At 39.0% G+C, this 27,021-nt stretch overlaps 1 protein-coding gene across 1 annotated transcript in view; it reads right to left on the bottom strand.

Annotated features, from left to right (window-relative positions):
* LRRC1 (leucine rich repeat containing 1) overlaps positions 1 to 27,021 on the bottom strand; it is a 69,551-nt gene that overhangs the window by 17,755 nt on the left and 24,775 nt on the right. The window contains exons 3-8 of the mRNA XM_071442676.1: positions 21,717 to 21,795; positions 18,492 to 18,581; positions 4,737 to 4,793; positions 3,070 to 3,133; positions 2,246 to 2,320; positions 369 to 513 (exon numbers count right to left, since the gene is read on the bottom strand). Coding sequence (XP_071298777.1) covers positions 369 to 513; positions 2,246 to 2,320; positions 3,070 to 3,133; positions 4,737 to 4,793; positions 18,492 to 18,581; positions 21,717 to 21,795 — 510 coding nt within the window. The remainder of the gene's footprint in view (positions 1 to 368; positions 514 to 2,245; positions 2,321 to 3,069; positions 3,134 to 4,736; positions 4,794 to 18,491; positions 18,582 to 21,716; positions 21,796 to 27,021) is intronic.

The raw sequence follows: 27,021 nt of genomic DNA, 5'->3' as shown, positions 1-27,021 counted from the left end.
TCTGTATTTTTTGTAGTGATACTTTCAGTCAGTCTTATCACTTGACCCACAGCATGTTACAAGCTAAAATTTTACAGTGTTAAAGAGTTCTGACGGTGAAATGGATACAATGGGAATTGAAGGGACATATTAACATTTATGTTGTTGGGAGGTATCAAGTTAAGACTGAAAGAGGATTATAAGGGAATCATTATGCAGACAATTAAAATGCAGCATTAATAGAGCTATGCATTTGTTACTCAGCAAAAGGAATAATAACCAACACAAGACAAGCTCATCTCTTGCACATAAAGACTTTAAAAACCCAAATGACTTCCAGTTACAGTGGGTTAAATGGTTCTGTGTGATAGCATTCACTTTGGACTCACCAATGCCATCAGGTAAGACCTGAAGTAAATTCTGAGAAACAAGCAAGTCTGTTAAAGAAGTCAGACCACTAATTTCTTCAGGAAGGCATTCCAATTTATTTTCAGAAACATCCAGACAAAGCAGGTTTTTCAGGTTTCCTACTTCCTGCGATACAAGGAAAAAAATTTAAGTCATGCCCAAACACGTAAGAAAGCACTTTGAAAAATGTACCATCACAATGAAATTCCACAAAGAAAAACAATTATCTGTATGCCTCTTAATTGACCATTCTTTGTATGACCTCTAAATGCAGAAAAAAAGTAAATATTTACACTTTACATATGATAAGCTAACCAAGTGATTCAGTCACACTTTCTGATTTTAAATATTAAACTGGCTTCAGTAGTCAGGCAAGCTATGCTGAGCACACCCAGGCAAGCACCAGCCAAACCTGGAGTTTTCCTCAACTAAAGACTGCAGAGTTGTTTTTTTCAGAATGGCAGATTGTCAACCACCACCTAATTAAAGCCTACCCCTCCCAATCAACCCTAGGCAAATTAAGATTAGTCTCTCTTGGCTGCTACAGCAACATGCCATGACATCTAGGGATTTCATATCTGCACATCTCCCAACTACAACAAATGCAGAAATAAGAATTGAGGGTGTTGCTCTAGCAATTATATTTGAACTGCTATCACCTACTATTATTAATGACTACTTAAGTTTTTATCATGGCAATCCAACCATTAGACAGAGAAATACCTTTGTCTGTTAGCTATCAGAGCACCCCCCCATTCCACACACAGACATCCCTATACACACCTGAGGACAGATCTCATTTTAGTCATCCAAATCACCTTTCAGAGAAAAGGCTGAGGAAGAAGTGCCTTTTACTTTTACATATATTAAGTTTTCATACAGCAATGGCCTTGATCCTAATTTACAAGATCAATTCTTTTACTTTTGAACTGTCTGCCCCTCAAGAGGATCTTTCATTAAACACATACCCTTTATCCTATCCTACAAGTTCATCCTTTCAACTTTGGACAAAATACACAATAATGGCCAGTTTCAATAAAAATGGCTGCTAAAGTCACACTTCACCTTTTTGAGTGATCATCTCTACTTACTAGGCCAAGCCAACAAAAACAAAGTCAACTAAGCCCACTAAACTGTAACTGATTTACAAGACACACAGTTGACAATGAGATCCATGCAGCAAGTAACAGCAAACTGGAAGAGGAACAGAAGAAAACAGGTTTTGACTTGGCTATAAGGGAAAAAGAGGGAAGAGGAACCATCTCACATATTATAAGAATTTAGAGTGCTATAAGCTTTAAATGCTAAGTTCCCTTATCCTGTAACTGATATCAAATGGGGGATTTGCCTGCATAAATCAAAATTTCTATTTATGGCAGCAGTTCCATTATTGTACTTCTTCTAAACACCATGCTTAAATGGATGAAGATGACTACAAAAAATTTAAAAAAAAATCTCAAAAATATACTCAAAAACTCAAAAAATACTCAAAAACTTTTAAAACTGCAATTCAGACAGATATACAAGGTGAGGGTTAGCTCAGACAACTAATGGCTTCCTGATCTTAGGGCAAGAACTAAAACAGAGGATGTGTCATCCTACAAACTGAACAACATGCCTATTAGGAAACAATTCCTTTGTCAAAATGCTTAAAAGAAAATTTCTGACAACATACAGTATCATGGCCAATCCCTTGCAAAGGAATTTTTCAAAAGAAATCACTTACACACCCAAAACCAAACCCAGGCAAAGTAGACTGAGAAAATATTCCATTTTAAAGCACTTCCCTGTAGGAATGAATGAAAATGTTTTCTTTCAAGAACATCTTGAAAACAGTAGCAGCAGAGCTCATTTTTACCTGAGGTATTTCAGCTAATTGGTTTCCATCCAACCAAAGGTCTTTAAGATTGAAAAGTGCACCAATTGTTTCTGGCTATAACATAAAAAGCAGTAAAGTTAAGTAGCATAGGAGCTTCAAGTAAAAAAAATTGCCATCCCACAATTACAGTCTAAGTAAACCAATTCTTACTGCACTGTTTAGAGGTACCTTGGTTAGAAGTAGCCAGGGAACTGTATTTGGGAACTCCATCATACAAATTAATTGCTACAGCTTAATAATCTACCAGTCTTTCCTGGCATGCACTAATAAATTGCCTGCACACCCTTGACCTACTGAAAATCCATCCAACATTTACCTGAATCACCTTTAGGAGATGACAGATATATTTTTGGTAGATCAATCTGCAACAAGGTAGGACCTCTCGACCCTCAACAGTTTTGCCTCAGCCCCTTCCCAAAGAATGCCAACTCTCACCCTGGAAATTTAACTTCCATCTGTGCTTAGCCCATCCAGCTCCTGACACAAGTCCATGTGGTCATTGTAACTAAAAGCACAGACAAGATTTTGTGTCCCTCCACTCCTTCTTATTTCCATAAAAAAACTGTGCTGCACTCTCATTTTCTAGAGATCAGCTGAGGTTTTTTCAGTAAAGTGATACTGTACTAAAGAAGACTAAACAGATATGAAGGCACCAGCACACTGTCAAAATTCATCTGTACCTATAAAAAGACTCTCCCTCCACACATTTTTCTTTCATCAGTTTTGGACATCCTACAACCTATTTAATCTAAATTATGCATAAAACAAGACCAATGTGCAGTTTCAGTGGTATGTTCTCTTACCAAATGATAAAGTTCATTGTTTCCTAAATCAAGTTCTTCTAGTCGCTGCAGCTGGGCAAGTGATCTGTGAGATGAGATAAATCAAAACAAAACCACATTAGACTAAAGCAACAGAAACCCCATGTATTTGAATAAGCTTATTTTACTGAAACTTGCATTTCAAATTACAATGTACTGTAGGCACACAGTTATTTTACCAGGCACAGACTGTTTGCAGTACTATCTTACTGAAAAAAGTAATTTGGTTTGTCAGTGTAACTGTATGACCTTGAAACTTAAAACTTAGTATAGACAATCTTTTTTTTTTTTTTTTTTTAATTTTAACAGTAAGTCCCCAGGGTAGCAAATGCCACATACTTTAGTACAGTTAGTTAGATTCACTTTTAGGGGAGTTTGGTTTTTTTTTACGGTTTGCAACTGGATAAAAATTCCCCATAGTGATCACATGTGACTCAAGACTCACTATCCATCATTGATCATCTCAACATGATCCATCAATTTCTGAAATACTTCTGCTTTTGAGACTGCAAACAGAGGGAAGCACAAAAGGATGTAAAAGAAGTTCAAAGCAACAGACAAGAGAGGGCCACCCCTCAAATCAGGCTCATAGAGCTCTTGCTTACTTTCCCCAAAGCTGCAGTAGCACGAAAACCAGAGAGAATTGTCAGCTACGTTACTGACAGTCAGGATTTTCATGGAGCAATAAAACTGTCAACATTTTTGACAGCTTCATACTGACACTGCATGGCCAAACTCAGCTAGCAATTCCTATCTTCTGACCACTGACATTAAAGTGTCTTGGGGCTCACTGCTATGAAGAGCCACAACTAAGGCACTTGGGTAGATTGATAGGAAAAAATTGCCCCAAAGCAACTGGGGAAGAGATTCTGATTTTAAAAAGTTACAGTATCCTTTACAGTATAATTAGATTACCTAGACAAGCAGAACAGGAGTCACCAAAACTCTTGCAAGAAGCAACCAGATAGTGAATGAAGGAAGGAAGGAAACTCCTTCACTAGAGAAAGAAGAGGCTACTCCCAGGCAGACAAAAAGGATCCCCAAAGTATAAGATACCATATTAGTCTAACAAAAGATCACCAATTTCTCTGCCACAATACAGACAGTACAGAAACATCTAGATAACTTTTTCTCCAAAAATCACAGTGGTTGAAGTGAGACTTCAGATATCAGTAGGCCTAGTTTGCTACCAAGGGTTTCACCTCCAGATTTCAGAAGCTTTTGGCTACTCAGCCCTGAATACAAACACTTATTTAAATGTTATAAAGGTCTAGAGTAAAAATCTCGGAGGTCTTACTGCTCTACTTTCACAGTTACAAAATTTCACCATGAGAACAACCCAAACCACCACTCCCACTGCAGATGGGCTTGTCCAATGCATGCAGGACATGTTTGGTGATGCTGTATGTCATACAGAATACTTTTTTATAGAACAAAGACAACACATGCAGACTGCAGGTTCCTGCTACTAATCAAGTACACTAGAAGTAATGGATGTAAGCAGATGTTGCTAAAAGAAGGCTGTATCCCATGTTGTCAATTGGCTTTGAACATTTTTTTCTAGCTGTGATTCTGTTTCATATGTTAGCAGATTTTAAGAATAAGAACATTTTATGTTAATACAATGAAACACATGCAATGTGACTTACTCAGGTAAATACGTCAGCAAATTTTCTCTCAGTTCCAGTGAAGCCAGGTTATAAAGACTAAAAGAAAAAAAAATCACATTTTAATACCAGTTTACTTTTTATATTCCATATTCTATGAAGAAAAATGTGCATTCACACAGTTTAAAACAAGTTGCTATAAACTGATTTTTTGTTGTTAATTACACCAGATCATCTTGTGAAAGGCAGAATAGAAAGAATAAGTTTTTGCTTGTTTCTCTGTGATACTTCAACACATTAAAGCTAGAAAGTAAACAGACAAAATACAGATTTCCATTTGTTAAAAGGCTTGTAGCTGCAAGCTACTAAACAGAGTATGCTATATTATATGTGAACTGCTTTTACTTGCTGGCTTTCAGAATGTGGCATGGGCTACCAAAGGTAGAGAGCCCCAGGTAAGCCCTAATGACAGCGTGCTCATTATTCTAAGTGACATTATGCTGCTAAGCAGCTCGCTTACTCCAGATCCCAGGCTTTTACTAGCATCACCATAGCAACATTCAGATTTCTCAGGGGTTTATTTATGACTAAATGGAACACGAGGAGTCAGACATTATCCCAACACTATAATCTGCTCTAATCCTCCGCCATCCCAGGGAAAAATGAAAATCAGATATGGTAACTGCAAATAAGTTTGCAACAACAGAAATATGTTCTGTCCTGGTGTGCAGGGAAGGGGGACAATGTGGTAGGCCTTGAATAAATCTAGATAAAAAACAAGAATTTCACTAAATTTGAAATAGATGTAATTCTAAATTGTACATTTTAGGGAAAAAAAGCCAAACAAGTCCATGCATTAAGACTACATAAAACTGAAATATTTTCTCATCTCAAACAATACCAGCTTACCAAATTACAGAATAATTAGTTAGCTCCAGTAAAAAAACAGCTGATAATAAAGCTTAAACCTCAAAAAAAAAAAAAAAGAAATCTTCACATTGCAACTTCAGTACAGTTATCTAAGCAAATAAAAGCAACAGAATTGATTTAATGATTAGTTAAAAGGGAAAGAAGATTTTTCATGGATTGACTTTTGATGGTGTCTGAAAAACAAATCCTTATCTCATGCACCTATTTCATACTGCATTCAAAAAAATAGTGAATGAAATCTCATGGGAGCTTTGATTACAGTCTAAGCAGCCCTTTCCAGCTTTTAAAATAAGCACATTTTACTCACTGGGTTCTGTACCCCTCCAGAAGTACAGTTTAAATATACCATACAGACAAAGATACTTTAGTAGAAGTCTATTACAAATTCAATTAAAAGATAAGTGAGAATAATTCTGCTACTGCCACTCAAAATCATTGACAGAAATAAGCAAGCCATCACTCCAACAGAGAGAATATTCACACATAAAAATTTTAACACTATAAAACACAAGTTAAGATGGGACAGGGCATTCAGCATCCTCAAGGAATCCAAACAAGTGGGAGAGGCAAGGGATGATGAGAACCCTTCTCTCCAAAAGGAATACGGGTCTGGTGTTGCTGGCACTGCCACCCACAGACTGCCATTACATTTGTGTTTACAGGTTTTCTAGAAACCTCTTACCACCTTCTTTTGAATGTTCCACTTTCTCTTCAAGCTTCTATTAGGTGAGGTCCATGATTCATTTTCAGCAAGAGAATACAAAAGGGATGTGCACACCTCCAAGCTGCCTTGTAATCTTGTGTTTACACATCACCCTGCATCTACTTATCTCCCTCCCCATCATGCTGAAGTGTTGATGAGTAAAATGGTGCAATCTCTTAATTTCTTTTTTTACCTCAGACACCCCTTTGGCTGTGGCTGAACAGAAAGAAATCTTTGTCAGAAAAGCATATTCAACAGCAAGAATTCAGGAACCACCATGTTAACCAGCTGCATCATATCATTAGACTGTGGCAGGCCAGTGAATCAGATCAAGAAACTGATCCTCCTGCAAGGAGAGTAGCACAGATCCTCAATTCCAAAACAGAATAAATCCCCTTAAACACCTGGGCCAGCACAGCTGCCAAGAAGGTGCAAGGAAGGCAGCTGTGCTGCAGCACTGCGAGCACTCCCTGGCAGCTGTGCCCCTGTGAGTACTTTGTGAGCATCTCTGCAGAGTGACTGTGGCCCACCACAGTCCCAGCCAAGGTTCTCTTCTTGTGGGAGTCAGCAGCCTGCCAGATTATGTTTTCATCTCTAAGGACACAGCTTTCTGAGGGAGAAATGTTTTATTTATTCTACAGCTACTCTCACCCAGAGCATGTTCACAACCCTAACTCCACCCCTTGAACAAAAGAAATGATACTGCCCCACACTCCTTTATCCTTTCCACTACTTCCAAGGTCTTGAGTCCTTGGAATATAAGCAGACCCCAATAAGCAAAATTAGGCTTCCCACCAACATAGAGACCTAAGTCTATGAAGTTTAAACCAGCAAAGCTGCATCATTAGAGTGAAATACCATGTTTAAGATGGATCCACTTCATAAAGAGATCAGAAAATGAAAGGAAATTTCCCACTTATTATTCTTATATCGTGACTAGTTACAGAAACGGCTCCCAGCAAACCTCTGTGCTGCAACCTAAAATGTGACAGCTACTGTATAAAACAGCACCATATAAAAGACAGGCTGATGTACTGAAGCACTAACCTCTAATATGTAAGAAAGCAGAGGTATAGCTCATCCTTACACTTACCAATGGGGTCTCAACAAATTGTGTATGTACTAATATTTTTCTGATTTTACGTTCTGTTAAGAAACACAATTTTAAGTCTTTTGCAAGAAAAAGTCGACAAGACTTGTTATTTTTCAAATAACTTTTCTGATTTAGTAACACTCTCTCCAGAAAGTGCAATCTTTCCTCTTCTCAGCTACAAATAATTATTTTTCACAATATACTAAATGAAATAATTTATTTTTTCCCTACGTCCTTAATTTTACAGCTGCACTGCCAGTCCAGTATTTCTAAAGTCCCTGAGAAGAACTAAAGCAAGCCATACCTTATTAATTTTGGAATCTTCCCCTAATTCTAATCTCTATCTCGTAGAGAAATATCAGTCATGGGAAGTTACCATAAAACACAAAGGCAATAGCAATCTAATTTACTCAGACTAAAGAGAGATCCATCAGCAGCTGTTCACCAACTGCATTTAGAAATGCAAACGCACCACAGAGCATTGCAGGCTGCTTTCCAATGAACAGTCCTTACTCCCCCCCCCCCAAAAAAATCCAACAGAAAATGTACAAGCAAATGTAATTTATCTTCTAAAGGAGAAAAAAACCCCAAAACAACAACAGCAAAAAGAGGAAAAAAAAACCAACAAAAAACAAACATACAAAAAAACCACTATCAGAAGGAATTATTTCACCACAGTTGAAAAAAGCATTAATATTGTAATAATTCTCACTATAAAAGCTACCACACAGACCTCAAACACTGAGCACATGTGTGAAATTACTGAGCACAAGGGAACAGACAAACCAAGCAGAGGATGAAGGTAACTGAAATAATTACAAGTTTTCCATCTCAGCATTCCTTATAACTTCCAGTGTAAGGCCAGAACCAAGTTGAATTTAAAGGTACAACATGGCTAAAAATGTCAGTTTCAGTATAAACCAGAAATAATTGTTCAGCAATCTACCTACAGTAAGTGTAGATATTGGTATTCATTGTGTGAGCTAGAGGAATGAAGAGAATGTGAAATCAATTACTGAGAACAAAACTAATAGCAACAAAGTAGGCAAAAATGCTGGAAGTGTCTTTCCTGATCATTCCAGTCAGGATTTGAAAGAGAAATGTGCAATTCAACACAATCTACAGACACGGAATACCACAAATATTCCTTCATCAACTGCAACAGTCTACTCTAAAACAAAAAATAGACTAGAATCATCCACTAAAACCAGAAACAAAGCCTGTTGCTCTTTTTCTTCCAAAGCAAGTCTGTTTGGACTGATTACAACGGGATTATCAGCACCACCATGTTCCACAAAACAACCTTTTCACTGACAGATGACTCTCTAAACAACAGAGATTTACTGCAATAGGTTTAAAAACATCACTGAAGTTTAAAAAAAAAAAAAAAAAAAACCAAAAAAAACCAGGAGAAAAAAAAGACAGCTGTTCTGTAGTTACTCTGGATGAAATTACATTTTCAGCGTACAGCAGACATTAAATGTACTTTATTTTCTAAAGTTATAAAATACAAAACTGCTATGAGTTTATTCTAGAACTTTAACCTTGAGGGACAGTTGCAGCACATTCCTCTATCCATGGGGACAAAGTCAGCCTTAAAAGTAACAACAGACAGCACAATACACACACCCCATTTCTATCACAGTCCCTGCAAAAAGACTGGGAGCTCCAAGCCCTTGGCAGAGACCAGCAAAGGTTTCTGAGAGAGGCACTGGGAAGCATGATAAGACATATGCTATTTCCTTGTGGGAAGAAAAAAATGCTAAAATTATGGAAATGGAAAGAGAAATGTTGGAAAAGCTAGGAGAAAACAGGATAGATGACAAAAAAGAATTGATTTAAAAGCTGAAGATGCTCAGTCAATAAAAACTGAACAAAGCCCTTCTCTTGATTAATAAAAGCTACACTTTTTCACCTTATGTCAAAAGCAGCACACACCTGAGCCAGCACAACAGAAGTACAGGCTTTGGGAAATAAGGAAGCTGGAAGAGATGAAGATTTAAAGCACCTGCAGAAATCCATGGCCCTATATACACCCCTTCCAGCAAGCTTCAGCTGGTTGGGGGAATATAAAATCCCAAAAGTAATTTTTCCTCACATTTGTAAAACTGCAAAAATAAGGGGAAGATAGGAGAATAGGCATAGCCCCCATATTTTTACAGAATAAAATAAGGTCCTGCACAATAATGATAGGTGAGGTGAGAACACAACAGTATAGATTCTGAATATGGTCTGGTATTACACTCTTTATGCAGCAGCAATGACTACAAACCACAGCCCAAGGATGCAGCACACAGAAATGGGAGATTTTGGTCCACATTTTGACCAATGCACCAGGTCCAAATGATTTCAGTTCACTGGGCCAGCATCTGAAGATACCCTACCTGGGTATACAGCACATACACTGAAACATCCATCATGACAGTACACTGGGAAGGAAAGGACTCTAAACTACGCAATTTACTGTCCTTTTTTTTTTTTTGTGCAGAAAAAGAATATGGTGTCTCTGTCTATTCAACGGTCTTCCAAGATATAAGGTAACTGTGGTACTCTGTCAATGGCATAAAAATGCATTAAACCAGCCATATTTAAATATATTCCAGCCCATTGCCACTGGCCAAATAAAACTACCAGTAACATGTATGACCCTGCCCCAGGACACAGCTGGGGCTACTTAGATGACTACAGACTCATGTGACAGGATCCTAGTAAGCTGCTCCTATCCCACAAGGCTTCCAGCTGCAGATCAACAATGCACTGAGAGCCTGGTGTTTAGCAGCTTTTATTCTCCAGGAAAATGACAGAGTTAATAACTAGCTAGCTCTCAAAATACCACTTACTCAGACTCTTAGTATTTGAAGGTACAGCATATACCTTTGGGATAGGCTCCTGTTACAAATCACTCCCAAAAAAACCCTCTTTCTCTTCTCCTTTCTTGACTACTTCCTCAACTGTGCACAGACCCTGCAAAGACCAAATGTCCAAACTCCCAAGGCTACATCAACCACATCATCCTGGTCTGCATAAAAAACAGTGTGGCCAGCAGGTTGAAGGAAGTGATTCTATTCTGCCCCGCTGAGACCCCACCTGGAGCACTGCATCCAGCTCTGGGGGCCCCAGCACAGGAAAGGCAGAGTCTTGCTGGAGCAGATCCAGAGGAGGGCCACAAAAATGATGAGAGAGCTGGAGCACCTATCCTGTGAGAACAGGCTGGGAGAGTTTGCACTTTTCAGTCTGGAGAAGCAATTTTTTACAATGAGGGCAGTGACAGGACTGTAACAGGACACTCTGAGAAGCTGCAGATGCCTCCTCCCTAGAAGCCAAAATCAGATAGAACAGGGCTTTGAGCAACCATATCTACTGAGAGGTGTTCCTGCCCACAACAGAAGGGGTGGATTAGATGATCTCGGAAGGTCCCTTCCAACCAACCCAAACCACTCTACCAAATTAGGTGCTTAAAGTTGGATTGTCTCAAGAGCTCCTGTAGCATGTATCCATTTTCACAGTTAATTACCACTTCAGTTCTTTCCTGAGTCTGCATTACTTCACCCAGTTACTATGCCTGCCAGCAACCTATCTTCCCTGCGCCTGAACAACCACCTCCTGTGGGTTTTTGGTGCAATGACATTTCCAATGCAACAGAAGCAGTATCGGCCACATAAGAATTCATATCCATTATATGGCAACCTACAAATAGTAGAATAGTCCTGCCTTGGTTACTTTTTGCTCATAGGAACTTGTTTTACAATGTGAATGATAAAAAAGAGCATAGATGAACTTTTGTAGAGCTAATCTGACAGAACTGAAAAAGAGACCTTCTGTCCACATCATGCAATAGGGGAGAGTGATCTATGCAAATTCTTAGGTACTGAATGCCAGAAATTCTTAGATGACTTAGAAATTACAGGAAGTGTTAATTTCCTAATTGAGGGCACTTCCTTATTTCAAAACAAACTGATCTTCACACACACATAGTTCTGTGGTGCTATGTCAGAATACAAGAGAAGCTGGAAAAACAACTAGAAAGCAAAGTAACTAAATTTGGTTTTGATGAAATTGTTAATTTTGTCTCACCAGTATTATTAAAGACCATTCTTCCAGAAATATCTTTGAAAGCTTTCTTCCTCCTCCTTTTTGGGGGCAAAGCAACTTCACGTAACTTGTATCTAAATTAAACATTATTCTTTACTCTCAAGTTTAAATGTATAAAAGCATTATATCAGGGGAAAGGCATGAGACTTGCCATAGCAGTCTACTTTAGAGCTTGATAAGCAGAACAGCAGCCTAGCAGTAATTCTTGTAACAATATCTGAAATTAAGGATTATGTTCTTAACATTTGTAATTTCTACAGAGCTGGGAGAATTGGACACAAATTAGGGTGGGGAAATATTCCTTCCAAAGACTGATTTTAAATAGGGACCAAAGAAGTGAAGTTGACAATTTTGTCATCCTGGATTTTAACGGCAAGGACTCTCTGACTGAAAGTCAGAGAAAAGTGCATTTGCATAGTCAGTTACTTAAATTGAATTGTCAATACCATTAATTGGCTCATAAAAAGCTACACATCTTCCATAAGTAAAAACTGGATAAAAATTGTTATCAGCCACTGACTGAGGGAAAGCCTCAATAGATGGCCAGTAGTACAAGTCACATTCAAATTTTAAAAATAAAGTTCTACATTTTATGGCCAAGGAATTCTTTAAATGTGCTACAGAGATAATCTAAATTGGTCTTACTTGCTTATCAAGACTACTGAAATGGATTGAGAAGGCTAAGCCCACTATTACAACAAAATTTTTGTTTTTAAAATATCGTCCACTCATGCAACATCAATCTTCAATGATTTCAATAAAAATGGCATTATTTTACTTTTTAAAAATACTGCTAAAGATATGTTAAATATCTTTTTCTTGTGCAACATAAGGATGCAACATCTCTTATTTGAAGGCCAGATGGCACTGCATTCACTATTACATTGCTAGTGTTCCTGAAATAAACTTCCAAGTTCTTAACATTCAGTTTTGTCATTTACCAACCAGCTGTGATTAACACTGAATGCTCTACCTACTCAAACTCTGTAAATATTTCTTGCCATGCTAAATTCAGTTAAGCCACAGTAGGAGTTCTTAATACTATTTATATCAGCCTAGCCAGACCACCTACATATAGTCCTCCTTCTACGTATTTGTATTCAGTACCTTCTACATTACTTCTGTCCTATCATGTAAGACTCTGTGCTAATGAGACATTATTATGCTAAACCTGAAAAGAGAATTAAATTGTCTTGTTCCACGCAATTTTAAGAACGTTTTCCATTCTGTGTGATGCTACCAGGTGCATAATCTACACTTGAAACATCCAGGCTACACTAAGAAAAACACAGGCATGGACTGGCCCAAGAATCCATTCTAAGGATTAGTATGCCATTCTGATCTGTGTCTGGACCATCTGTACTGAGCAGATCGCCCTTGCCTTTTAAGATCTTTTATTCTCCAGCTACTTCTTTCATGATCAACATTAGAGATTCTGTTTCAGAAGCTGCTGAAAACTTTGAAACCTCTAGAATTAAACATATATATGCAAAACCATCACCCCCAGTGACGAAATCTCTGGGTACTTGTGGTTCCATGACTGTTGAAAAGCATGCCTGTAACAAACCTTTCTGCAAAACAATGCTCCTAAAGCACACCAACATTTGTTCTATTCTTTTCATTGTGTTCACTTTCACAATGAAACGCCTATTTCAGCATTCTACCTGCTAGCTGCAAATGTTAAGAGGAAAATATCTCTGCTTACCTGGTAATTCCCTTTCAGTAGTAACGTTCCACAGATCCATTCAGCCTGCTTGCAGCTTGGGGGTAAACCAGACTCATCAGTCATCAGCATCAGAATATCCTTCACATCTAAAAAAATTCACCCCTCCCCACATCAAAAGTTTCTGAAGCTAAAATAAAGCTATGCTACTTTCTTGCATCACAGATTGTGCAATTGTCCTTAAAAAAAGGGAGTGGAGGGGGAGGGGGAAACTGTGAATGATGGGGATACTACAAATCATTATATTTCTGTGATCTTTTGTTGAATCCTCAGGATTTTGAAATCATGTCCAAGTAGGAGACCATCTGTGCATTTTTAGGGGAAGAATAAAAATTGTGTATAGCAGAGGAAAGATTTTTTCATCTGCCATGTACAGAAATTTCAAAATACCCTACCTGCCAGTCATGAATAATCTTTTACTTTAAAGCTTAACATCAAAAAAAAAAAAAAAAGTCATCTGGTAATCTTTATCTTTCCCATGCTGAAAAAATGCTGAAAGCTAAAAACTGGATATGAGTTAGGTGTCTGGTGTGCCAATGGGCAGCAGGTCTTCAATCATAATTTAAAATACACTAGTGAAGCTCTGCCCCTTGCTTCAGCTGTTTAAGAATTTAGTTGATTTTGGCACCCTTAGAGAACGTGACAGATAACTGTCTTTTTCAGATGTGCATTTCATGCTGAAATGACTGTTTTTTTCAGCTAAGGCCAATTCCTCATGAAGTACTGTTCTGAGAGTCCAATGCTAAATTAAACATTGCAGACACATAAAAGGCTTTCCAAAGAAGGTACCTGGATCTTATTCAAGCCTAAGAACCACAAATAAATAACAAACACACAAAGCTGACACAATCTCTCGTCTCTTTCTAGACATTAAGCAGGAAGACCACTATGCAGATCTCTAAAATCATCAATCTTTACTGGGAAAAAGCCAATATTACAGTGGCCTGAAGCCAACACTACAGAATAAACACATATGGACAAGAAAGGTGCTGGAATATTCATACTATTATTATAAGACATGGTCTAGGAAGCCTCACAGACATCCCAATTTATTCAAATATCCTTATGTACAAATACTCTGATTTTCAATTTCAGGAAAAAGTCATGCCCTGTGTTTTGGCTGCTATGTGAATAAGGAAGTATTGAAGAAAAATAATCCTAGAAGCAAGGGGAAATTCCTAAATGTTACCCACACTGGGAGGAACAGGTTATGCCTGTTTGTTGGGCAGCTCTAGACACAGATGGCCCTGCAGAATAGGCAAGGAAATTAGACTTGCTCTCATTAGTCTGAGAAAGGCTGTAAAAGACACTCCTACTCACAGCTTAAATGGTGTAACTTGTCTCTCCAAATGGTTCAACTAGCCAACAGGACAAGTCCTGCTCCAAACTGCACCCACCTAATTATCAGCTTAAGTATCTCCCATGCAATAGCATTCACTGCTTTACTCCAAATAGGAACCAAACCATGAGTTAAGAGAACACAAATCACAGAGAAACACAAAAAGCAGCACTGGTAATATTAGGATATCTAGTCTGTTATCCAGTCCTGTGTTCATCACACATCTTTCTAGAAAGCCCTGAAACAATACATGAGCTTAAAAGAAGTAGGTTTAACCCAGAAAGAAAAAAAACAGCACATGTAACAGCACCAGGAAAGCAGACTGAAGTGGTCACACAGAGTTAAAAAAGCCAACATATTTGGAGCATGGCTATGCATAAGCAAGAGGAAAGACAAAGGGTTCAAGGAAAGCCTTGCCCATGTTCTTTGAACGTCCAGTTGTAAGTACTTAAAAATACTCCTTTTGGCAATACAAAGGAAAAGAAATAGATAAAAGATCTGTGCAGAAGAATGCTTAACAGCACAGTAAAAGTACTGATGGAACTCTACACATCAGCAGTTTGAACAAGTACACACACTGGCCTGGGACAGTGAAGCTGAACTCTGGCACTCATATATCAGACCATGGGAAAAACAGACTGGAGATGTGAATTCACAAGGAAGACACACTTCCAGTAAGGGCTCCCAGGAAGGTAATTCAGGTCTATTATCTGCCATTAGTAAGAACTTACTAACATTAAAGTACTGCTGTTTGTAAAAGACTTGCCATTGCTTTTGCTGCTTTCCCCATTTAAGGGCAAATTTCCATCACCACAAGATTATAAGTAGGTAACTTAAAAGAGAGAGAGAGACACTAAGTACATACTGATCTCTGTACTACATGAAGATGAGTTAGAGATTTCACTGGCTGTTCTAGGCAGTTTCCTAGACAGCACCATAAAACTGTAAGTAATTAGGATGCATTTCTCCAAGTTTCCACATACTCTAGTGGCCAGAAGACCTGAAGCAAGCACAGAGACTTCAAATCTTTCCCCAAACAAGTCCAACTATAGTAGAATAACTACCAGTATATATTTGCTCACTATTTGGCAGATCTCATTGGTCCAGCCTATTCCATCAAATAACAACATGCATTATTATCCAAAGCATACTGAAACTCCAATAAGGCATTTGCAAACATATCCAAACACCTTTTACAGACTTACTTAGGCTGCTCAGCCAGAAAAACAAAATTAGCACTACCTTTCAACTCCTAGCATTGGGGGAATGGAGTCCCAGCAGATGAAAAATAACAAAGGAAGGAACAACAAGTACAAATTTGTGGGTTTTACCTTTGGAAAAGCCACAGAGCATTCCACTGCTTTTACCAAATACAAGGTGATTGGCAGCACCATCAAATTCACTTCCAGTAAATGATGAAAGTTTTGCCAACTAAAATAGGACAGTTGCACTTGTTGGTAGCCAGACTGAAAAAAATTCTTACTTATAGATCTAATGCTAAAAACTCAGTAAAATTCATTCTCAAGTGATCCATAAGGAGTTTAGGCTGCAGTTCCACTTCACTACAAGACCTCCCAGTAATTTTGAGTTGGAATCAGATAGGAACTCTCTGTTGGACATTCCTCAATAGACTTCAGGAACAGTTACATTTTGAGTGGACACCCCATGAGTTTCCCTCATGCAACATTATCATTCTCCTGAGTTCAAAATGATGCATTTTCAGTCCAAGCTTCCTCTCGACTTCCCACCATATTCCCACCTATTTTGAATACCTGATAAGGCAAAAACAACAGCCCCACACATCTGTTTCTGCTTTTTTAAATATAAACCTGATAATAAAAGTTTCAACTAATGAGATTAAAGTGTTTTTGTAAAAATACAATATTCATATTCTAAACAGCTAATGTGGGAATACTTCCCAGATCAAAGCACCTGTCAGACTTGAATAACCTATCCCTCCACGAGAACTCACCAAGAGCACCAGGACAAGCTTGTGGCTCTTCCTGGCACAAGTGAGGACGCCAGAATTTAAGTTTCTATATCAAGGATCAGATACTGATTTTAAAAGAGGATGGGTTGCATTGCTCTGTTCTGTGAGACCTCACGTTAAAACTGCTTAGGATCAGTATGAGGCAAATTTTTACCTTTCTTTCTTGCACAGCTCCACATACCAACATCACTACAAGTTTTGGTATCCCCATTTTAACTGTACCTGTTTCCAGTCATCTGCTCTAAACAGAGACTATCACCAGTGACACCACCAAATGAGAGGCAGAACAATCAAGAAGCCAGAGTCACCACAGCCAGTGAGGTGTCAGGGAAGCCAACAACCTTCCTGCAGCTACTGTCTGCAAAGCAGCAGTCCACAGCATGCTTTTGGAAATTGTGCTTGTCCTTTTTGTTGTATTTATTTTCAGAATCAGGTGGGATCCCAAATTTTTTGCCTTGATTTTTGGTACATGCAAAGCTTGAACAGGCCTTTTCTTAGCTGCCAGTGCTGAATAAGCTGCATGAAAAGTTATGTGAACTCTTACAGTGAAGGAAGAATACCACAATATATCACAGTATGAATATCACAACATGGCCCATGCAATTTTTAGGTAAGACTCTGCCCTAATCACTGGGCTCACACTATCTGTACCTGTTAGTGCTTGTGGGAGGTTTCAAAAGAGATTTTCCACTTCTGTTGCAGCTGGTGTGATGCCAGCTGGGAGCTTTCATACCCATGGGAAGTGGCTGAAGTAATGCCAGTCTGAACTTGACTACATTGCAGGAGCTCTTATGATTAAGGTCCTTTCTGCAGGACTCCTCTCTTTCCAGAAACATCTGGATTTCACTGAACTAACAACAAACCAGTAAAACGGGTAATAGTTGTGTGCAGCTATTTGCCAGGAGAGAACACTAAAGATGTCTACATATGCTCAAGAAGAAACTGGCTAAGTACACAAAACAGATTCATTATGGGCTATCAAATAGACAAACCAAAGCTCAGGAAATTCTCTGAATCAGAAACAGTCAGGGGATGGAAAAAAGAGTCATCACACACACACACGTTGTTCTTCCAAACCCTCACCAGGCATCTACTGAGGGACACGGCAGAAGGAAGCTGGCCCAGATGAGCCTTTGGGCTGAATCAGCACAGTCATTCTCAAATATTTAAGTGAGGAGACATGGAACTACTACTTCTCCCTCAAATTGGAAAAGACACCCTTCTCTCCACTAAGGGGAAAGAGATTTCCCATCTGCCAGTGTGGATGCTTATTTCAGTCAAAAGGAGGGACATAAACATTGCTCACTTCACTTTCCACTTGTATCCACTTTCAAAGTCTCTCCTTGCAACGCTGATCTACTTTTCAGAGTGAACAAACAACTTAAAAACGTATAAAATTTCATCTTAAAAGCTGTTCCATGAATTTTCATCTCCACAGCTCCCACTGAAGTTTTTTTCAAAACCAGACTGCTCCCATAGCTAGTTAGGAAGTTTCTAAATTTCCATCCTGATCACAGCCAGCCTTTACCCATCTGTTCTTGTGCCAGCAATTGCCTGGTTTTGAGCTAAGCTGCAAGCCATCTGACATGTTCACAATAATGGATCAATGGTCTACTTAGGAAAGCAAAAGGTCAGATGAGCATGACAAAACACCGAATTAATTTTGCACCTAACAGTCCAAGTTATTTTAAATCCTAAAGAACAGAGTTTAACTGTACACACACACTACAAGTTCTGCATTAACCTGCTAATGTCAAGTGAAAATGCCATTTTTAGCGTTTTTTTAAAGAGATCCCTCCAACTTGAAAGAATAGAAAAAATAAGGGTAGACCTGTAAATGATTTTATAGGTGTATTAAATACAATTATGTGAGTCATTTATACAAGAAGTGCAACAATAAAGAAAAAAAAAGGTGCAAAGAACTTACTTCCCAATGTTTTCAGGTAGTGCTTGCAGAGAGATGTCATTTACTGAAAGACATGTCAGATTCTGCAATTCAGGAAAGCTTTCAGGCAACCTGTGGAGATATTAATTCAAATCAAGGCCTTCCAGAAGTACTCTCTTTCATGTGAGTCAGACTTTATTTAGCAAATAAACACAGAGGGAGGAAAGCCCAGATTCTAGCATGAAAATTCTAAAGATCATAAAAAAGCACCCGTGATTTAGGAACTTTAAAGTTTATTCTGTGTCAAAGAACAGGTGATATACCACTCTCTTCCCTGCACCCAATTTGCAACTTCAAAATTCTATAGGGCTTGAGAACATTTTAAGCATTTTCACAAAATTGAAAAATAAAATCAAATACATTAAAAAATAACACAAACTTTTTTACTATTATTTTCCTGTATAAACAAATGGCAAAATGATTAAATTTTATCCTTATTCAGGCTCCAGTTACATACAGGCTAATAGCATGGCCATTTTGTATTAGCTGCTGGGCTGCTCTTCAATTGCTGCTTTTTTGAAGAAACATGCTGTTCACTGTGAAGACAATGTTCTGCTGTTATAGCATTTCACATTTACTGGTTCACAGCACAACAGCATGTTAACCCCCTCTTCTTACACTATAAAATGCAGTCACATGCAGAACACTTCCAGAGTTCCCAAAGCCTTTAGGTCCATCACCCAGCTGGTGCTCTGCAAGGCGTGGCTCTCCATTCCCTCACACTGAGGGGCTCCCGTGCCCTTGCTGCTCACTGGCCATACCAAGAAACTCAGTTTGCAGCTGCCCAAGAGACAGGATGAGCTAAGGGGGCCAATTAAGTAAAGAAGCAGAAGCCCCTGGCCCAGCCACTCAACTTCTGCTCAGCCCCCAGAGCATGCAACCTAAGATCAAGCTGTAGCATCTGGTTTGGCTCCTGCTCTCCCCATCACCCAGCTCAAGGCACATGGTATATGACCTGCAGGCAACCTGAAATGGAGACACATTAATAGGAAAATACAACTCTGCACAAGGGGGATGGGGAGAAGGAAAAAGGCAAAAGCCAAAGTGTGGGGTGAAAGGGAGTTTTCATGTGATCAATTCTGTACTGCACTGCTTCATATTCTGGACCTTATTAACAGAAGATGCTCAGTATCTTCAAAATGGAGCTTCAAAAGCTCCACTGGGACCACTCATTACCATTTAGACTCTTAACAGGTTTAAGAGTAGAGATAAATAGTTTGATTGTCTTTTGCTCACCCTGATGTTAACAGATAGTTGGACTCAATAATTACTGTAGGTGCCTTCCAACTAGAACTATTCTATTCTCTCTACAGCAGGCAGTGGACTTCCATATCTAAAATAAATCTGTACATGTGCATAAATATAAATAAATGCATCTGCTTTTTACTGATATAAATAATATATAAACCAGAAATAATCTGAAAACAGCTGGAAAAATGGTCTGCCAGCCATCTTTAAGGCTCAGTTTCATCAGAGATTTAAGTTTGACAATGAGGCAACATACTGTATTAGTGGTAGGACATTGATTGCAAAGATCTCCAGCTGGCTTTTAAGCTTAAAGGAAATAAGGACAAGAATCAATGGCTAAAAAAATGTTCCAGAATATTACACAAAAATAACTATTTGACTTTTCCATTTTGCCTGGGCAAATCAGTGTAAAAACTTACATGCTATTATATAGGTAAAACTGAAATTCTGGATCTCATCACAGAAATACCTGGCAACCATATGTAAACAGTTCCTGGAATCTGTGCTTTCTAACTTAGACTGCTTGGAGTGATGGTTTGCAGGACATGCACATGCTTTGGAGCCACTTTATCAAGAATTTTTAGAATTCCCTTAAATTATCAACACAGAGTTATGAGATCTATTTCAACATCACTGAAAAACTCTTTTGTGAATTCCACAAAGCTGTAACTGTGCATTACAGGTATTGTTTAAGGAAACACATTACTCAGGCCTCAGGCCTTAGCACACAGAATGAATGAAGAAGGGTAACTAGACCACTATTACTGACACTTGTGATTTCAATACCACGGGACACAGATCTGAGCTTTATACACTCCAACTGATGCCTGGAAAAAAGCTGCTCAGTGACCCTCACCACTTGTGTATCTAAACATCAGTTCAGCCTCAGTTTGCTTTGCCAGATTTTTGTGGTATTATTATCCTCACTAAATAAACAGGCTACAGAGCCAGGGGGATTAAGATCACAAGTGTCCCTTTAATGCTCAGCGATGTGACTTTCAGAGAACTTAGGAGGCACTATGGGCAATATTCAAAGCACACTTCTGAAGAATCTGAGCTGTACATGTGGGAGAAGCAGTCTTGCAAAACCACTGGAGCGGCTTAAGCTCTTACAGACTCCTGTTTGTTAGCACTGCAGCAGCCCAGCCAGCCAGCCCTGCAAGTATCTCAGTACAAAGCAAAGCAGGTCAGTGAGCACCCACTGTGAACACTCTGCCTTATGTGACTTGCTCAGCATCACAAAGGAGCTCTGTGGCAACAGCTGCTTCAAGAAATAGTTCTCCAAATATTATTCAAAGGCTTTAACTAGCAAATCACCTCCTCTTTGCCAGTTCCACCCTCACTTTACTAGATAAATTCCAAATTCTTTAGCAAATTGAACAGAGAAATGTAAACAAAACTCCTCTTCCATACTAGAAGTGTGCATAACCTCCAAATCTCAGCTGCTCAGAACAGAGGCTGGCAGCAGACTCAGCAGCCACTGACAAACACAGCACATTTCTGCCTCATGTTACTGCATGTCACTGTGTCCCAATTGACAGCAGGGTGATGAAATGCTAGTCCAAGCTTTAATCATTAGTAAAAGCCATTATCGGCAGCAGCTGATCTACAGCCTATTCCAAATCGTCAGGCACCTGGGTTTGTGCCAATTCATTCACTCTAACCATTGCTGTATCTTTCCCATGTATGAACATGGTTTTGCTATGCAGTTAAGAAAAGGAATGAAAATCATTTTATAGACAATCAGATTTACCAAATCAGATTTTTCTGGCTGGCTAACAAATTTCATCCCTACCCAAAGAAGGATGCACATCACTTTTGAAGTCTGAACTTTTGCTGCAGTCCCTGCCAGAGGCAAACGCTCTGGGTCACAATTTTTAAGGGCTTATGTAAAATCATAATTGTTACAGCAGGACTGCGATTCTGGTATGTCATATACCAAGAAGAAGGTGAAGTTACCTAGTCAGTGGATTGCCACTGAAATCTGCTACCTGTAGTGCCCTGCAGAATGAGATGCTTTCTGGTATTTCAGGAATATCTGCAAAAGAAAAAAAAAGGAAAAAATTGTCAGTAACTGCATGGCATCTGCATTGAAATTATTGCTTAATGTCAGTAAGTAACTCACTACTGCAAGGTGTTATCTTGGTATCTTTCAAGACATTTCAACATGCAAGACTGCTTCCTGTCCAAGTACAGAACTATAGAAGCAGACCCATTTGGTGCCTTTCACACCCCGTTTCCCCCTCCTGCTCCATGTTCATCTTCCTACTACTCACCTGTCCTTGGACTGATCTTTATCAGACACTGCCCATCAAAAGAATCAGACAACCAATATGCTAGGGCTGCCCTAGAGAGCCAATTATAATCTGAACCTCTGGTGAATTGATCAATACATGCCCACATTCTGTAGTAGAAGAAAGAACACGGGAAAGGAAAACAGTGGAAGGAAGAAGAGAATGTGCAAGTCCTCCACGTGTAATTTACACTCATGAAGCAGAAACAACCTCCCTTACACCATAGCCAAGTAATTCAAAAATTGTATTTACACTGACAGGCTGCAAATAAGTACTACCATAACTACACCATTTCAGATTGCCAGGAAGTAAACAGAGATATTTGTACATGAAAACAGGTGGATTTTTTTCAAGGAACTTCAATACAGCACATATATATGCTCAAGTCAAGTACGTCTTAGAAATAAAATTGTCTTCTGGCACTCTTACAGCAAACTGAATATCCACAAATAGGCTGTGAGTCTTCTGATTAAGTACCTGTTTACTGTCCCTGAGATCCAGCAAAAATTAAACAAATAATTATGTTTCCTTGAATGTCAAAATTAATCTTTATGAATAATTTTGAAAGTAATTTTAAAATAGTAAAATTTTAAGTAAAGGTTGGACTTCTGTTTCAAAGATTTTGGCTATTTCCACTGACCTCACCAGCCATGTATGAGCTAAATACATTGAAAAAAATATGGAAATTAGTTCTTTTCCTACCTACTTGACTAACTCAGAATTGAATACCCATTAATTTTGTTCAGATTTTCTCCCCAAAAGAGGTGTGATGGAGAAAGAAGCACAGAAAAGAGGAAAGTATCTGCTCACCAGGTTCATCTCTTGCAAGGTAATCTCACCAAAACCATCTATTTTGAATGCTTCCCAACTCAGAACAAAATCACAGAATGGTTTGAGTTGGAAAGCACCAAAAGCATCACCTAGTCCCACCCCCCTGCCACAGGCAGGAACATCTATCCACTAGACCCAGTTGCTCAAAGCCCCATCCAACCTGGCCTTGAAGACTTCCAGTAATGGGGCATCCACAGCTTCTCTGGGCAACCTGTTCCAGAGCCTCATCACCCCCACAGCAGTTATTTTTTTCCTAAAATCTTATCTAAATCTAGTTAAATAGACACTAGAACTTTTATCTTGCATAACAGCAGCAACAAATACAGACACTGAACTTGGCTAACCAATAGCAAGTTAAAAATGTCATCCACTATCTAGTCTTCATGCTATTCTTCCCTGGGAACTAGCTGGAAATGTTCTGGAAGGGGCATCTCTATTTCAAGCCTTCTGAGGACGGAGAATTACTTATTTCTTTGCAACCAAGCCAGCATCCACAAACTTTACAATGCATTTATGTACACACACAACCCTTTCACACAGAAAAACATGCTTTAGCATGACAATCATTCTCACTGATTAAAAACAAACCAACAAGCAAATGACAAAAAGTAAAGCTAAAGTAAAAATAACTATCCTAATTTGTTTGGGGAAAAAATATATACACATAAAAACACAACATATAAAGCAGAAGATAAATCCTCAGTGCAGAAGTTTCTAAAACTAATCATGCTACTAATTTCCTCCACCAAAATATAGTTTCACTGCCATACTGCAAATAGTTTCTCTTCTGTATGATGTACTACAAAACCCAGAAAATATGCGTTCTCAACAAAACTATTTTGACATGCTTTTGCTGTTGTAACAGTCTTGGATACTACCTGTAAAAGCCAACGCTAAGGAAAAAAATTACTCCAATATATGTAAGATACCATTTGCAAAAACACAGTATAGGTACTGCTTATAGTCTGGTGTATTTGCAAATTACTGAATCTGTTCTGGAAATAAAATGTGCTTTCCCAGACTATGAAGTCACTACATAAGCAAAAGTCTTCAATAAGAAATCCAAACAGACACGGCGAAAACAAGAGAAATTTCATTTTTGTGGGTTTCTCTCACATAATCTCTGACCCAGGAGACATGGGTAAAGCAATGTTGGAAGGAAGAATTTTCCGTGGACAAGAGGCATTGGGTTAGAGAACACCTAGGCAGACCTGACTTCCCCAAGTCCAAGGGCCCTGTTGGTGCACGCTCACGCATGCTGAGGGAGCTGGTGGACACCATGGCCAGGCCACTCATGATCATCTCTGAAAGGTCATGGAGATGAAGAGAAGTGTCTGAGAATTGGACAAAAGCAAATGTCAGCCCAGTCAACAAAAAAAGCAAGAAGGGAACTGCTGGCCTGCCAGCTTTACCTCAGTCCCTTCAAATAGATGATAAGAAGGTGATCAGGAATAGTCAGCATGGATTCACACCTGATGAAATTAATTGCCTTCCACAATGAAACAATTATCTGGATGGATGAGGGGAGAGCAATGGATATTGTCTCTTTGGGCTTTAGCAAGGCTTTTGACATTGTCTTCCACAATAACCTTGTAGGCAAACCCAGTCAGTGCAGACTGAATGAATGGACAGTGAGGTGGACCGAGAACTCGGTGAGCTGTGAGTCCACACCTGGAGAGCTGTGTCACATTCTGGGCTCCCCAGTGTGAGACAGGGAGCTCCTGAAACAGCTCCAAAAGGTGATTAAGGGACAGGAGCACCTCTCTTACAAAGAAAGGTTGAGGGACCTGGGCCTGTTCACCTCAAGAAGAGACAACTGAGAGGGGAACTCATCAATGTCTATCAGTATCTGAAGGGAGGGTGTCAAGAGGATGTTTCCAGGCTCTTCTTGGTGGTGCCAAGCAATAGGACAAAAGGCAACAGATGGAAACTGATGCACAGGAAGTTCCATCTGACTATAAGGAAAAGCATCTTTACTGTGCAGGTGGCCAAGCACTGAAACAGGTTGCCCAGAGAGGTTGTGGAATATTCTCCCCTAGAGATACTCAAGAATCAGCTGGACACAATCCTATGCAATCCTGTGATCCAGGACAATCCTGCTTGAGCAGGGAGGTTGGATCAATGACCCACTGTGATCCTTTCCAATATTACCCATTCTCGGATTTTGTAAAGTGCATCCCCCTCACTTGATTCTTTTTCACTATTCATTTCTCTCTTCTGCCTATCTGGACAAAAGGATGGACAAAAATTCAGTGCAGTTCTCTGAAGAAAGGATCATTATACATTTACTGAATTCAAAAAGGTTGAAATGTAACTCATTTTCATTGCCAAGCATCTTAAAAAGATTTCTCAAGCAAAACACAAGTTAAGATACTTTATCACTACGTGTGAAGATTAGTGTAACACTGCATTGAATAAATGAATTTGGAAGAGAAAAGAAGAGGCACATTTTACTATATGACAAAATGAGTGAGTGATCATTGTAGCAGAGAAGATAACGGTCCATAATAAAACCACTGACATAATCAATTGGAATGCAGCAGAGGATATTAAAATACATAAAGAAGTCCTTGTGTCACTTGATGAATTAAGAAACTTTCACCATTAGCGCTGAGTACTCGATTTTGTTACAGACATTAACATGTACGTACCTGCCAGTATTAGCAACAGTAAGGTTGAATACTTTTCTTGCCACTGCTGGATAACCAGCTCAAATCCTACTTAAATATCTAGGATTCTTCTAATGCTACACTCTGATGAATGCTTTGCATTTACACGCTGCCCCAGATGTCCTGGTATGCAGATTGTGCAGCACTGCTAATAATAAAGCCATAAACCAAACATAAGCCCTGTGACATGTGACAGTACAGATACACTGACAGCAGAAATGAAGTTGTGGCAGCAGCAGTGGATCAAAATCAGACTCAGCAGTCATGTATACAAGAGGGCATGTGTCCCCCTCTCCATTCAAAGCACCTCTTCAGATGTTTATATGTTTATTGTCACAGTTTGCACAAGAATTTGCTAACAATTTAGCAAGCCCTGTACAAGTAACTTTAGAAGTAAGTTTGACACTAGGGAATTCTGTACTGCCTAGATAAGGAAATTACTTCAAAAAATCCTTCTGACTGATGATAATCCTTTCCTCCCCCCCCCTTTTTTTTGGAAGATTTTTACAAGTTACATCACTCAATCCACATTTCCCCACTTTTCTTCCTCTAATGGCCGGGAGGGTTATTTTTAAACTGATAAAATTTTTGTATGGCACATTTTTCCAGCATTCTATGTTAAATTTCAAGAACTGGTAATATTCCATCTACACAAAGGCCACAGTACAGCCAGCATCCTTTATACATCCTGCAGTACTGAACATAATTTCCAACACCTAATCAATATCACAACACCAATGGCCAGGGAAGTCCTGGGCTGTGACAGGGCTGCCAGACCAGAGCTACTCAAACAGTGACTCTCGAGTAAAAGAGTAGAGGTCAAAAAATATTTTTGCAAGAACTTTGCTGAATTCTCAGATATGAGAGATGCCCCACATTCCTCAGGGAGAGTTTACCACGCTCAAGAGTCCTTCAGGGAGCAACTACTGGATGCAGTCATATTTTCCAGCTATGAAGGCAACACAGAGCACTGTGTGTTAGGAGCACTGGAGCTGGCACACTGCATACACCCCAGTCAGAATCAGCTGAACAGATCTGATTAGCCAGAATCAGCTGAACAGATCTGATTTACCTGGTCATAGTGGAAAGTGCACCAAGAGGTATATACAGAACTTCTACATAAAACACCTTTAACTGCTTAGCAACTAGTAGTAATTCATAAATGTAATTTAACAGCTCATTAGTTTACACCAAATTTATACCCAAAGAAGCCCATTCTAGACTCAAAGACTGTGAATCCATGCAGCATTACCCCTCAGGAGAGATAACCAGCAGCAAACCAGGTCTCATCCACCCAATTCAATACACAGATTATTTCTCATCCCCCCTCTTTTCACATATATAATATACATTATCAACTATGGTATTTACACATGCACCCACACACACACACCAAAGGTCCATCGAAGCATTAAGCACCACAATGCTCAAATGCTTTAGGAGCCTAAAGGTTCTCTTGTCACTTCCAGG

Source organism: Agelaius tricolor, unplaced genomic scaffold (assembly GCF_023055355.1).
Source record: "Agelaius tricolor isolate 1412-34295 unplaced genomic scaffold, bAgeTri1.0.p SCAF_1, whole genome shotgun sequence".
Classification (NCBI taxonomy): domain Eukaryota; kingdom Metazoa; phylum Chordata; class Aves; order Passeriformes; family Icteridae; genus Agelaius; species Agelaius tricolor.
This window is presented reverse-complemented; position numbering and strand designations above follow the sequence as displayed.